Source organism: Myotis yumanensis, unplaced genomic scaffold (assembly GCF_028538775.1).
Source record: "Myotis yumanensis isolate MYYU_CA2020_CCGP unplaced genomic scaffold, mMyoYum1.0.hap1 SCAF_3, whole genome shotgun sequence".
In the NCBI taxonomy this organism is placed as follows: domain Eukaryota; kingdom Metazoa; phylum Chordata; class Mammalia; order Chiroptera; family Vespertilionidae; genus Myotis; species Myotis yumanensis.
This window is the reverse complement of record NW_027223754.1, coordinates 182,532,473-182,548,259: the sequence shown is the minus strand read 5'-3', so window position 1 is coordinate 182,548,259 and position 15,787 is coordinate 182,532,473. Positions and strand designations below refer to the sequence as shown.

Sequence of the window (15,787 nt, the reverse complement as noted above, 5' to 3'; positions counted from 1 at the left end):
AGACTCTAGAACTAGACAGTTCTGGGTTTGAAACCCAGTTCCAGTACATGTAACCATGTCACTTTGGACAAGTTTCAACCTATCACAGCATACATTTTCTCCTCGCGCAAAGTGAAGATAATATTACATTTCTTCTGAAATAACACAGTGACAGACACCCAGTAGCAATCATCAGAGGTTAACTACCATGGAAGCTACTCTTGGGACCTTGAGTACACAAGCTAAAAACACACACAAAGATCCAAATCTCAAACAGCTATAAATCATGTCACTAGATGACAAATCTCAGCTATAAATGATGTCACTAAATGTGCCCAAGAAAGAAAAGATTAGTAAGAATTAGAAAAGGCAGTATTTGAGGCAGGTATTGAAGCATTATACCAGGATCACATAATAGTTTCCTGGGGTTCTACCACAGGAAGGGTTTGATACATTTGGCACAGTGTTTCTTACACCTCTGAATACAAATCAAGTTCTTAGTTCTTATAGATGCCCACCAGTAACTATAGTTTTGTATGTTAAGTCTTAGCTAAGTGTGTGAGTGATTCTCAACCTTCCTAATGCTGCAACCCTTTAATACAGTTCCTCATGTTATGGTGAACCCCAACTATAAAATTATTTTCGTTGCTACTTCATAACTGTAATTTTGCTACTGTTATGAACCATAATGTAAATATCTGTTATGCAGGATGTATTTTCGCGACCCACAGGTTGAGAACCACTGGTTTAGATGAAAGAATTATAACAGATACTTTGCCCCCCCAAGTTAATCTATCAAATATTTGAATATAAATAATTAATCACTACAAATTCCTAGTTAAAACTTGTGATTACATAATTAATCATCATTACAAAATTATATCCTACATACAGAAATTTCCATATTTGCTCTTATAGAAAAGTGGATGAAGCAAGAAACAACATTTTATGCACAAATGCATACTGAAAAAAAGAATCCAAGTTCCATCAATTTCTTAAGTAAAATTTCTATGCATGTCTCAAAAAGATGACAGAGAATTCCAAATTTAAAAGTACCAATGACATAAAATTCTGGCTATCCAAGTATCTTGTGTGTGAGAGCTTTTCGATAAACATTGTTGCTCAGATTCCAACTAATCAAGATATATTTCGCAGGCAACTAGTTCTCTGGATCTCAGGCTACTTATAAAGGCAGTTCATGCCCATTATAACTTTTCTATACAGAACTTGTTTTCTAATAAGCAAAGATAAACATGAAGCTGAGATAAAGAGCTTTCCACTGCCTCACAATTTATCAGCACTTAAGAGACACATTTTATTGCATATTCTACTGTCTTCTGACCACAGATGTTACATTTATAATAAAATATAATTCTCTGCCCAACAGTAGGCAGTGTCTCACAGGTATTGCTTTACTTTCTCCATTAAAACTAATGATTATTTTAGTTCTTCCCCCTCATCTTCCTTTCAGGAGTGATTTTGCCCCCTAAAGGACATCTGGTAAAGTCTGGACACATTTTTTGTTGTCACAGTGGAGGAAAGTTATTAGCTTCTAGTTGGCAGAGGCCAGGGATGCTGATAAATATCCTACAATGAATGAGACAATCCGCTACAACAAAGAGTTATCCAGCCCCAAATCTCAACAATTCCAAGCAGGATAAGCCCTGTTTTAGCAACTTATAAACAACAATAAAGCCCAGTACAATGGTGGTCAACTTACTAAACAAGCTGCACATGATTATTTTTAGAAATCTGACTACTGAGGTTATGGGCAGAATATAAATATATAATAACATAAATATCAATCAATCAATATTTTATGTGATAATTTATTAAATTAATTTTAAATAACAATTTTATAATTAAAGATAAAATATTTAAAAGTCTATCACCTGATCTGTTAATTCTTATGTCTCCAACCCTTAAAAGTCTTGATGCCAGTTTCTTTAGATAAGTCTTTTAAAAAGACTCTTTGAATCACTTAAAACAGAATCTACTACAACTACAGGAATTGCAAAAACAAAACATGCAAACTTACCGCTAAGCCCATCAACATATTTTCACCCACTGTGATCTGAATTCTCAGTCCAAATAAAGCATTCATTCCTTTGAGTTTTAGTTTATTCATTAGCTGAGTATGCACTTCGTATTCCATAAATGGCAACAGATTACTGATAGCTGTGGCATTTGCTTCTGCCTGTGCTTTCTTTTTTAAACGACATAACCTGTTAAAAAAGAATGTAGTTAGGCCTGGCCACTATAGCTCAGTGGTTGAACATCGACCTATGAACCAGGTGGTTTGATTTCGGGTCAGGGCATATGCCTAGGTTGTGGGCTCATTTCCCTATTGGGGTGTGCAGGAGGTAGCCAATCAGTGATTCTCTTTCATCATTGAAGTTTCTCTCTCTCCCTTCCTCTCTGAAATTAATAAAAATATTTTTTTAAAAGAAATATCTAATTTTTAAAACTTTCTAAGAGTGTGCTTGGGAAGACATTTGCTCATTTCAAATAGGCTTAATTTATATCAATAATCTTTCTGCCATTTTTTTTCACTGTATACGTTTTTGCTGAAAATCTATTTCAACAAACAAAAGGAAAAAAATCTCTAAATCTCTAAATATGAAATACTGATCAAAATCACTAGAGAAGCCGAAACCGGTTTGGCTCAGTGGATAGAGTGTTGGCCTGCGGACTGAAGGGTCCCAGGTTCGATTCCGGTCAAGGGCATGTACTTGGGTTGCGGGCACATCCCCAGTAGGAGATGTGCAGGAGGCAGCTGATCGATGTTTCTCTCTCATCGATGTTTCTAACTCTCTATCTCTCTCCCTTCCTCTCTGTAAAAAATCAATAAAATATTTTTTTTTTTAAATCACTAGAGAATATAATTTAAATCTTAGGCTTCATAACTCCATGTGATTGTATGATGAATGGACAGCAAAGGGAAAATTTATTCATTGAAAGAATATAAACTTATAAAAACGTAGTTTATAAAAAATATAAAACTTGAATATCTGTCATGTGCCAGGCACTCTTCTAGGTGACGAGCACTAATCAATGAAAAAAATACAAAGTCCTGTTTCTCATGGTTATTGCTAGGGACATTCTTGTACTCCATTATGCTCTGCTTGGGGCTCTCGCCCCTCCCAGTGATTGTCCTGTTGTTCTCACTATAGGTTTCATGATTAATGGCCTTTGACTTCCAGTAAACTGCCTCACCCACAGTTTCCAGGGACCGCCTCCACCTGGCCTCCACCTGCACCTGGTCCTCTGACTGACCTTTGTAAGAGACATAAATATCTCGCTCCCCCTCCTCTGCCCCGCTGATGCTGTTTTGGTCTCAGCCCTTCTGCTAGCAGATGTAACAATAAATTTATAATTCTTTACCACTTTTGGCCTTGTGCATTCCTCCTTTGGCGACCCTAACAGTTATATTCACAAAGACCCTTGTTCTCATGAATATAAACCAGTGAGTGAGTGAGCGAGTGAGTGTGAGTGTGAGTGCGTGTGTGTGTGTGGTGGGGGACATAAACAAGGCAACCTCAGATTATGTTAAGAATCAAATATCTGAAGAAAATAAACCAGGTGAAATAAGTGGGAATAACTAGAGAGGCCTCACAAGAGAGATGACACCTGAGTTGAGATCTCTGATACATGATGGGACTGGGAGAGCAGGAGAAAGACAATCATAGAACAGAACTAGCTAGCATATTAGAAGAACCAAAAGGTGACCGCCATAGCTACAGTGAAGTGAGCAAGGGTGAGAGTAGTACTTAGAAGTGTACAGGTAAACAAGGGCATGATCATATTAGGGGCTCATGGGTCATGGTAAGGAGTTTGATTTTATTCTGCCAGCGATGGAAAATCCCAAATGGGTTTTGAGTAGGAACATGAGCCAATTTATATTTTAGGACATCATTTATATTGCTACACAGAGAAGGGAACAAAGATGACAGAATTGATGTAGGGATGGTAGACAAAAGGCTACCATCCCCCATACTGGAAGCCAGGCTATTTATCTTAGTAGTTCTCAAACTTTAGTTACATCAGAACCACCTGGAGGACTAGTTAAGAAACAATCAGTGGGCCCCATCATCAGAGTTTCTGATTCAATAAATCTGGGGTGAGACCTGAGAATTTACACTTCTGTAAGTTCCCCCTAGGATGGTGATGCCATTTCTTAGTCTGGGACCACACTCTGAGAACTGCTGATAGAGACCAACCCCCTTCTACCTAAAACAAACAAAAAAATGGTTAAGTATATATATATATATATATATATATAGATAGATAGATAGATAGATAGATATAGATATAGATATAGATATATAATGTATATGTATATATATTATATATATAAATCTTCTGAAAAGCATCACAGGACCAAGGCAAGGGGCAGTGTGGGGCATAAACATAAGGAGATAGAACAAAAAATTTCTTTTTTGGCCTGGAACTGTTCTGTGTCTTGATTGTGGTGATGGTTGTAAAAACTGAATAAGTTCTGCACTAGATTAACAGAATTATACCAATGTCAATTTCCTCACTAATACTCTATGACAGTTGTATAAGATGTCACCAATGAGGAAAAGTGATGGAACTCCTTGTACCATTTTGTAACTTCCTGTGTGCCTATCACAGTCAAAGCAAACAAAACACTATGAACAATAACCAGCAGAAACAACAGAAAACAAAATATTTCAGATATTAAAATTAATTACAGAATCAGACTATAACATGTGATATTAGATTTGAAAAAGAGTGAAATAAGACTTCTATAAATAAAAATTACCAAAAATTTAAACTCAAATTATTAGGCTTCTTAGCATATTAGACAGCCAAAGAGAAAAATAATTGAAAGACAAGAAAGTATATCTAAAATATAGCAAAGAGAAACAAAAAGATAGAAAATACAGAAGAGACGGTAACAGACATAGAGGAGGCAGTGGAAAGTCTAACATATTTTAACTGGAGTATCAAGAAGAGAGAAGAGCCCTAGCCGGTTTGGCTCAGTGGACCAAAGGGTCCGGGTCTGGGTTCAATTCTGGTCAAGGGCACATACCTTGGCTGCAGGCTCCTCCCCAGCCCGGGCCCTGGTCAGGGCTCATGCAGGAGGCAACCACATCAATATTTCTGTCTTTCCCTCTCTCTAAAAAACAATGGGAAAATATCCTCGGATGAGGATTTAAAAAAAAGAGAGAAGAGATGGAAACATAGGAGAATTAAAATCTAAAAATTTTCTAAAACACATGAAAGACATTATTCTACAGATTCAAGAAACCCAACTTATAACAATTAAGATAAAGATAATTCCAACATAACACTTCATAGGGAAACTGCAGAAAACCAAAGATAAAGAATAGCTTACACACAGCTTCAAAGAAACAGTCTAACAGATTATTTTTCAAAAGTAGCAATAAAAGCAAAGAGGCAGTGGAAGAGTATCTTTAGTGTGCTGAAATAAAGTAACTGCCACCCCAAAATATCTTTTAAAGATAAAATAGATTGAGAAACCAAGATGGTGGCATAGGTAAACACCTGAAATTGCTGCCTCCCACAACCACTTCAAAACTACAACTAAAAGACAAAATGGACATCATCCAGAACCACAGGAAGACTGGCTCAGTGGAAATTCTACAACTAGAAGGAAAGAGAAAAGCACACTGAGACTCAGAGGAGGTGCGTAAGTAAAGTGTAGAGGTACGGAGGTGCACGCAGAAAGGGCTGGCAACTGAGGACGAGGTTGTCTTTTTCAATCGGGAGGGAGACACAAGCTCCCGACTGCTCTGAACTCCAGTTCTGGTTGAGTCTCTCGGGACCCAGACCCATACGGGGAGAAACTGGACTTTCTGGCAGCGGGTGGAACTCGAGGGCGGCTTTCTCTCAGAGGTGCTTGCAGCGATTACTGCGGGACACTGAGATCCGGGGCCTCTTAGGGCAGGGCTGAGGATCAGCCATAGCTGTCTGCTCCGCCTTGTTGATTCCCTGAGACCCCGCCCCACCCAAGCTGTGCGCAGAGGCTTTTGCATATGAATGGCCTGGCCCTTTGCAATCTAAAATTACCTAACAAACTGCAGCTCGGTCAGAGAGACCCAGAACATCCAAAAGAAGGCCCAAGGCCCCACAGCAGCTTGCATTGCTTCATAGCTGGGCCTCATCATGGGGGAAAAAAGAGGAACAACTGTAATAATCTGAACAATAAAGATTTAATTAAAAAAAAAAAAAAGAAATATTCAACTCCCCATCAAACCAGAAAAAGAAAGAAAGAAAGAAAGAAAGAAAGAAAGAAAGAAAGAAAGCAAGAAAGAAAGAAAGGGTAGAGATGAGAAAACTATAATTAAAAAATTAAGAAATAATCCTTCAAAAAAATAAAAAATAATAAAATTTTTAAAAAGATAAAATAAACACATTCAGATAAGCAAAAATAGAAAGTTCACCACCAGCAGACCCACCCAAAGAAATACTAAAGGATATACCTCATGCAAAAGTAAAACAACCCAAAATGAAAGGCCTAAAATGCAGGAGGGAATAAAACAAAAGTAAGTAGATTAAAAATATATTTCGAAGAAAACGCAACATGACTATGTAATAACAAGTGGGGAAATTAGGAAAAGGACAACGTCAAAAAATACCATATTTATCATGAAGAACTGGATAGAGCAAGGCATAATTTATTAAAGTAGAGAAGGCTAATATGAAAGAAGTAGAAAAAACCAACAGTTCAATTTGGAATTAGCATGAGACATCTATTACACATCAATAGCATGGTGAAGACTTGGGGAGGGGTTGGGAGGGAAGGGAGGGGGGTCAATGGGTAAAAAGGAGGGCATCCGTAATACTTTTCAACAATAAAGATAAAATTTTTAAAAATAATTTTTAAAATGGGATGTGAAGTAGCAGGTTAGTATATGGGTCTGAAGCTCAGAAGAAAGTTCTGGACTGAAGTTATAAATTTGGGAGACACAGACACAGGTAACATGGGTTCAACTATGGAGAGAGTTTTGAAAGGAGGATCCAGACCCATGGCTCTCAAGGATCAAGAAATGAAAAGGAATCAGCAAGGAGACTAGACACCATTCATAAAGGTAGGAAAAAGCAGAAGGTTTGGAGTTCTGAAGTCAAAGAAGTTTCAAAAAAGAGAAAACAATCAACTGTATGACTATGCTGGAATGTCAAGGAAGATGAGGACAGAAATGCTCACTGGAGTTGGTAACCCGGCAGCTGTTAGCGACCTACTAGTAGACAATCAGAGCTGTTTCCCATATGCCTACCACAATTTACCATTTCCTACTCTTGTCAGTTTAAAAGGAACTCTTACCAGCTAAGAGAAATAATAAAAGAAATACTAAATAGCACTGTCTTTTAAAAGAAAAATGTCAGTTTCCAAAAGCATACTGAGTCACATCCCGGTCCTTCGACAGGTTAATTAATAATCATCATCATAATAAAAATATATACAGAATTTAAATGTTTAAAACTAATATATACTTACTTAAGTTTTATAATGAGGGTATTTTTCCTCCCAATTTTCTCTATGATAATATACAAGGTTCAGACAGAACTTCCTAGCCTGTCCAGGATCCCAGGTAGCAAACAGAGCAGATATTTGAAAATATGTCTATTTGGCTCCATACCCGATACTCTTTCAGGGACCCCAAATACTGATTTCACAAACATACCTTGCTTGAATAAGACAACCTTTTCCAATAACTGTAGCATCTATTGGGAGGTCTATAGTTGTAAAGAGAACATCAGGAACTTTTTGTTTCCTGCAGTTATAGCAATATGTGAGATGAGCTGGAAATGGCATATTCAGTTCATCATATGGTATATGGCAAAATCCACAGCCTGCAGGCAAATTTTCTTCTAGCCTATATGAATACATTAAGAAGAAAAATAAGGCACAGTTGAAAATTCTGTGCTTCTTTAAAAACAAACAAACAAACATATTACATACATAGTTCTTGTGTACAAACTACACAACAATTTCTACCACAGAGAGTACCACTATGACTGGTAAGAATTACAAATGACCATGAAATGAGAACCATGTGAGAGAAAAGGCTTATACAAATAGAAAATCATTTTTTATCAATTTGTGTGATGACTTACCATCTGACAAAAAACACTATTAATTCAAAGTTTTTTCTTTGGGATACAACATAAAAACAAATGGTTAGACAAAAAAGGTGATATTTGCTTATTGCATGACAGATATAATGCAAATGTAATTTAAGAATTTCTAATAAAAACATTTCACTTTCCATGAAGCTTTATATATAATTTTGGTATAATATAGTGTTTTGATGGTTTTATAAATGAAGAATTCTCTTTATGAAAATTGTTTCATAGTCTTTTTCCATTTTAGAGGTAAGACAAAAGAAAGAAAAAATCAAATCAAAGGAATTATTTCTATAATGTAACAAACAAAAAAATGTCTCCTTGAAATTCTGCAATTGGTAATCATAAATGTCACTTAACAAGATACTAGAAATTATGTGTGTCATATAGTGCAGATTTCAATACTGCTCTGTTGCTGTGCATTAGATAAAAATCAGTAAAGTGCCTGGTACTGTTTCCTACACTGTCCCACTGTAACCCACCCTCACAGAGAAGACTTATCCCAGCTCTGACAAAAGAAATCAACCTCTCCCTTCTCTGCCCTTATGGAAAACAAGCCAGGCTGCCATGACAACCTCTGTTCCAAACAGCTCTCCACGGTGCCATCCTGCAGAAATCTAGGGTTCAGTACAGCTGCTGTGCCAGATGCAGATAAAATACAGACCTCTTCACTATAAAAGAAAAAAAAAATAAAACAAGTTAACATTTTCAGGTTATCTAAGTTTGGAAAATGTTAAATATCAGAGTGATTACTAGGATGACAATTTAAATTCAGGTTAGACTCTACTAAATATTAATAATATCACAGGATTACCTCCTAAACCTAGGAGAGAAAATAGAAGAAATGTAATGTTATTAAAATGGAGAAGGCAAGAATTCTTTATTACTTAAAAATTGTAAAAGATAAGTATAATATTAATGACAATAAATTCCTTTAAAATATGGTAAAGCTGAATAAGATAGGAATATTTCAAAATAAAAGTAGTAACTGTATTGTTGAATCAGGCAATGTCTCATTAAAATATATTACAATCTTCTAAATGCACATTAAATTTATTTAAGTTATTCTAAAAGCAAACTACATATATATCTATATTGCTAAAGCTTAATATAAACTTAATAAAAAGTATCTGAAACAAATAATATCCAAAATATACTAAATGGAGCTTAAACTACATCGTTTTATGTATATACTAAAAATTTATATTCAAAAGAATTCTTTGAGAGTCTTTACTATATATTACCCAATTTGAAAGCCAAAAAAAAAAAAGTAGACAACACAAATATTGAAAGAGATCACAAAGCAAATCAGAAAAGTAGCAGCCTAGGGACAAAAGGCTGGAAACAAAGTGTAAATGGATGGGAAGCCTAAGAGGACAAGAAAGAAATGATCACTTGATTAGAGAGAGGCCAGGCTTAAAATGTTCAAGTGGGTACTGAGAATGGCAGAAGGAATAACATGGAGTAACTAGAAGACATGGAATCAAGGAGCTGTAAGAGCAGGTGTAGTTCAAGGAGTTTAATACAGTAATAGTAAGTTGGATGGGTTAGAACAGAACACATTAGTAAAGATGGGATTCAATACAAAGACTTTTTGAGGTCTAGAGAAAAAAAGGAGTGTGTGCAAGATGAATTCAAACTTCTAAGTAAATTAATTGGACTCATGTCTGTAGACCTCACATCTGTGATCTATCTCCAGCCTCACTGAATCTAAACCTCCTCCAGTGTTGTTTTTAGCCTTGAACACTCCTTATGCCTCTTCACTTCATTTATGTGATTCATACTCATCCTCCAAGATTCCATTCAAGCTTCAGTTACTACATTAACACTTTCTTCTAATCATACCTTTAACCTCCAACCCTCTGGGATCCCAAAGCATCCTGGGATATCTCTATCATAAAATGTATATTCATCATAATTCTCCAGTATAATGTGAATCTGATAACAAAAACTATGTCTTTTAAAACCATATCCCTAGGACTTGATAGTGTGTGCCCTTAAATCTGTGAATGAAGCAAGACTATATATTGGGGAATAAGGCAGGATAAGCATAATAGAGTTAGTAGTTTAACAAAAGTAGAACTACAATGGGAATAAAACAGTTCAAGAAGATAATACATGGACTGTAAAGATAAAGATGCAACAGGCATGGCTCTGTAATGTCCACATTTACTACAATCTAATCCTTCTTCTCTAATAATGATCACCACAAATGCAAGAGAATTATCCATGTAATAATTCCAGTAAGAATTATCTAAGAACAGAAGATGAAAAATAAGACAGCAGAAGGTTAGTTTCTAGATGATATCTATTGTAAACTTTGAAGGAAATTATAGTAGGGTACAAGGATGGCAGAAATAAGTAAAGCCAGAACCTGAGTAAGGAACTAGAAAAACTCCTGGTTATGATAGAGGCCCAAACAAACCAAGTGCGCATGAGCAAATGGTGTGGAGGAAATTATTGTGATCCAAGAATGAACTCTTAAGAGTCTCACATTTTTTTAAATTTCTTTATTGATTAAGGTATTACATATGTGTCCTTATCCCCCCATTACCCCCCTGACCCCCCAAATAGCTGCAGCGATCCTGAGAAAGAAGAACAAAGTAGGTGGGATCTCAATACCAGATATCAAGTTGTATTACAAAGCCACGGTTCTCAAAACTGCCTGGTACTGGCACAAGAACAGACATATAGATCAATGGAATAGAACAGAGAATCCAGAAATCGACCCAAACCACTATGCTCAATTACTATTTGACAAAGGAGGCAAGAGCATACAATGGAATCAAGACAATCTCTTCAATAAATGGTGTTGGGAAATTTGGACAGATACATGCAAAAAAATGAAACTAGACCACCAACTTACACCTTACACAAAAATAAACTCAAAAATGGATAAAGGGCTTAAACATAAGATGGGAAACCATAAAAATACAAGAGGAATCCACAGGCAGCAAAATCTCAGACATATGCCAAAGCAATTTCTTCACCAATACTGCTCCTAGGGCAATGGAAGAGTTACACATTTTTAAGAGGCAACAGTTTTGAGTGAAAATGAGGTCCAAAGTATGGTTAAAAGTCAAGTGGAGATAGAGGACTTAAGAATGAGAAATACAATGCCAGGGTGATAGAAGTGAGTTAATTACTCTAACTGGAGGAGATGGCAGAGAAGAAATTAAGACAGGCAGAAGGCTGCTTTGGAGGGAGGGAGAAAAGTCTGAACTGTGGAACGGCATGGACTTTAAAGGAGAAGAGGTTGTTCAAATGAGAAATAGGGAAAAAAGATTTTGAGAACTAACAGTATGGAAGTCCCTTCATTGCTTGGCAGAATTAGAATGATTTGGTTAGTAGGAGAAAGTTAAGTAACAGTTAGTAAAAGAAGGTAGAAAGAGTGTACAGATGAGCTTTAACGACAGAAGGCAGTACATTTGCAAAGATCAAGGGTTCCAAAGATCCCAAAGGCAGAATTTGATAGAGTCACAACCTGGAATAAAATCAGCCTAGAGTTAATATTTACTGTGTGCCAGTATTATATTCTCATTCAATGTGTACGTTGAGGCTCAGAGGAGTAGAGTAACTTTCTCAAAATTTCACAGCAACTCAGAGGCAAAAATGGCATTTAACCCTCAGTCTGAGGTACTCTAAAGACCATGCGCCTGGATCACCTGCTATTCTTCTCTCTATATTTGCATAAAGCTTTTCCCCTTTCAGAATACAATCTGTAAGTTACAGCATCTAGAAAAGCACGTTGTATTATCATTTACCAGATGCTAGTCGATTCACTGTAGCCCACTACAGCGTGACAGCCTAATGCTTTAGCATGTGACTTTATTTCTTGTCTGATTTCTGCCCACCACGCATCTCGAGTTTCTGGTTCATCTGAAAAATAAATTTTAAATCAGTTTACTACTCAATAGTACATTGTCTATATGAACAAGAAATGTTTATATAAACATACTCTGGAAGGCAAAAAAAAAGGTACTGTTCTACAACAGATTTTACAACGTCACACCTTTAAAATACTACTTCTCAAAAGCTTAACATTTTAATGTAATGCTACTTCTCAAAAAGTATAACATTTTAAACTTGATTGCAGGGGGGGAAAAACACCTAGTTCTATTTACTTTATTACTTTAAGGGACATCTATAGAGATGTATTTAATTAGATACAACTTAAAATGTTGACCCAGACTTTCCAGATTCTAATCTTAAATTGAGAAGGTATCTTATATCTCACCTCACTGAGAGAACATACTATGAATCATATCTATAAATTTAATATAGATTCAGATTTCATTTCCTGGTACCTATCTTTTATAACCCACTATATTCTGAGTTCTTTCCAAGGTAAAGATTTATTGATGTTAAAAAAAAAGAGAGAGTGAGAGAGAGAAAGCCCGCCCTAACCGGTTTGGCTCAGTGGATAGCACGTCAGCCTGCGGACTAAAAGGTCCCAGGTTCGATTCCGATCAAGGGCACATGCCTGGGTTGTGGGCTTGACCGCCAGTAGCGGGCATGCAGGAGGCAGATGATCAATGATTCTCTTATCACTGATGTTTCTCTGTCTCTCTCCCTCTTACTTCCTCTCTAAAACCAATAAAAAAATATTTTAAAAAAAGAGAGAGAAAGCCATCTGTAGCTATCCTTCTAAAAAGATGTGGGTCCTAAAGCAAAATGACAAAATATAAAGGGACTAGCCAATTCAAAATAAAGAAAACAAATACATTTAAAAGATTAATACAAATAATTTTGGTCATTGTATATAGGGACAAATTTCAGATAGAACACTGTAATTCCACGTATGGCTCTGTAATTACGTAAATGCCTTAGAATCCCAGAATTAGATTTCATTGCCATAGAGAAATCCAATGTTGTTTTGTAATGGAGCATTATAAATGGAGCATCACTCACACATACTTCCTAATCACTTGCATATAGCTGCAAAATACTGGTGAACAGCAGCTGCAAATTATAGTAGCTTTTTATATACAAAGATGTTAGAAACAGAAACGGACTATAATCAGCACATCCTAATTTATTTCTTTTTGTGGCAAATTGTTGAGATAGAAAAAAACCAACTCTAAATAGTATGTTAAGCTCTTATTGTAAATTTTCCACACATAAGGCACTACTAAAACTGAAAATGAAACAATCTCCAAACCTTTTTTGAATTTCAGTATATATCCATTTTCAAAATATGTTTTGCAAAATACGAAGAATAAGTAGAATTATACTCACTAGTGAAATATTGAAGACAGCAAAGTAAAGAAAGGTTAAAGGCTTACTATGGCTCACATTCCTATGATGTAATTTTGTTTCCTCCACGGGAGGAAGATCAGCAAAAGGTAGAAATGAGGAGATAAAGGCCAGAACTACAAATGATGCCAGCCACTTCTTGAATTAAAGCTTTGGATCCAAGACAGAGCTACCCTAAAACTTTCTTTCAGAAGAAAAGAAAAAATGCAGACTCCAGGAAACTAAGAAAAATGTCAAAGTAGGAGAAAAATAAAGAAAGAGAAATAGAAAAGACTACAATATGGTGTTAGCAATCAATATTATGAATTAAGACATGTGTGAGAGAATTAGGTGGTCCTATTTTGCACATATACTATTATGTTAAAGAATTTCTTCATAGTTTTAACTGAAATGCAGACATTAACAGCACAAATACACTTTCAAATCCATACTCTTTTTCTTTTAAGACAAGTATAAAAAAACATCTATTTAATATCATCCTTTCCTAACAGGGAATTTTTAGAACATAGTTACTTAATCTATCAAATTATTTATTCTTTGAAAATAGATACCATAAATAATAATAGAAATATTTCTGTTTAGAAAATAATTATTTTTGTAAAAAACTGTGTAAAATAAAAAGTCTAACTTTTCCTAAATGCACTAGTAGGGCCTGCTGTTTACTTCTTATATCTTTCTGTAAGTTTAAACTATTTTTTGCTAAGACAAATAATTATATACTATGGTTTTATAAAAATATATTTTCTCACATTAGGTGTGCCTACATTTTTGCCACAAGTAATACATGGTAGCTTTTCTATTTTAAGAATGAATTTTACAAGAAGTAATACATAACACTTTTTCAAATTAATGAAAAATCGAGGGAGCCTCTTAGTTTATGTTAAAAATATATTTATTTAGAAATGACTAGCATGTCTAAATAGAAAAGTATGTAATAATAATTACTATGAGATACATGTAATCACATAGAATACAAAGTTTATTACATCAAACTTACCTTGGTATAACACATAAAATAATCAGATAATTAAACCAAACACTATGAAAGAATAGGTGGCTGATTTAAAAAAATAAAAAATAAATAAAAAGCTGAATGCAGCACAAGTGGAGCATTCATATTCTTCTGACAAGTTCACAAGCAGCCTTTATTTTGACACACGAGCCACGCAGTTGCACATGGGGATGCCACTGTTGTAATTATTTACAAGTTTAATAAAAGCTAACAAGTTACATAACATGGAGCTAAAGAAGCAAATGGCATATGTCCACACTCAAAACAATTTCTTAAATTTGGTTTTTGGCTAAAGCAAAAGCTCAGAGAACGAAAGATTTTGCAAAGCAGATTCAGCAGACAGGAGCCAGAAACAGTGGATATTTTGGGCGCATGCTTGGATCAGGTGACAGTACAGACCGAAAACTATGGCAGCTCACTGAAATGGTTACAGAAAGTAATGGCCCTAGATTCTAGGTGAAAGCAAGGCAAGCATACAGTAAGTAGGGAGCACTTCATCACAAACTAGTAATTTGATTAACAATAATTATCTACAACTGTAAGCAGAAAGCCAAAGGATGAATTTTTTGGCTATTAAATTTAGGGGTTGTTTAATTAAAATAAAATGAAGGTTAATTATTTATTTAATATTAAAGATAAATTAAATTTATCTTCAATACCTCTCTCATACTTATGCCAGATAAGCCAGAGAATCTTGAAGTATTAATTATAATCCAGTTTAACGTAATACAACTGATAATTCAGAAATATAGTTTTTAACTGCTACAATAGAATCTTAAATGCTTAAAAACTGCTAACTAACATTCTTATAGGAAACACACTAGTGAATTTAAATTGTTTTATTCATCCTACATAAGGCAAAAACTGTAGGATTTCCCATACTTATAAAAATGGCAAAACCAAGAATCTGGCTTAAAAATGTATGGTGCCCGGCCAGTGTGGTTCAGTGGTTGACTGTCGACCCATGAACCAGGAGGTCACAGATCAATTCCTGGTCAGGGCACATGCAAAAAAAAATCAATAAAATTTTATGGCAACCACACATGCCATACATAAAACTGAATACAATTTAGTCACTTGGAGGATATACAGCTGAGATGTGAGGGTCACAATTGATAACATTTCAAAGATGTTAGGAAAAACATACCTTCACTTGAAATACCATGCACCTCCCAATAATCTATGTAGATTTATTTATAATTATAAAGATACCATTTTAGGAGGTAATAACATATATTTATTATACAAATTATGTTTTATACTATTTTATGTTTTTCTTCTATGAGTCAAAATTTCATAGGTAATATCACTCATTTCATATTTTTAATATATTCTTTTAATTGTAGGCATGAACTGAGCTCTAGAATAGTATCTCACTGATACCTCTTTTAAAAGTAATGTCTGCACACTTGGGTTGACAGCATA

The 15,787-nt window shown here is 35.2% G+C and overlaps 1 protein-coding gene across 19 annotated transcripts in view; it reads right to left on the bottom strand.

Moving 5' to 3' along the window:
• Nucleotides 1-15,787, bottom strand: part of C2CD5 (C2 calcium dependent domain containing 5) — a 92,223-nt gene that overhangs the window by 31,344 nt on the left and 45,092 nt on the right. For all 19 annotated transcript variants that reach the window (XM_070410561.1, XM_070410566.1, XM_070410564.1 and 16 more), the window contains 4 exons: nucleotides 11,859-11,973; nucleotides 8,670-8,765; nucleotides 7,653-7,844; nucleotides 2,018-2,204 (listed from right to left, as the gene is read on the bottom strand). In XM_070410561.1, the coding sequence (XP_070266662.1) occupies nucleotides 2,018-2,204; nucleotides 7,653-7,844; nucleotides 8,670-8,765; nucleotides 11,859-11,973 (590 nt within the window). The remainder of the gene's footprint in view (nucleotides 1-2,017; nucleotides 2,205-7,652; nucleotides 7,845-8,669; nucleotides 8,766-11,858; nucleotides 11,974-15,787) is intronic.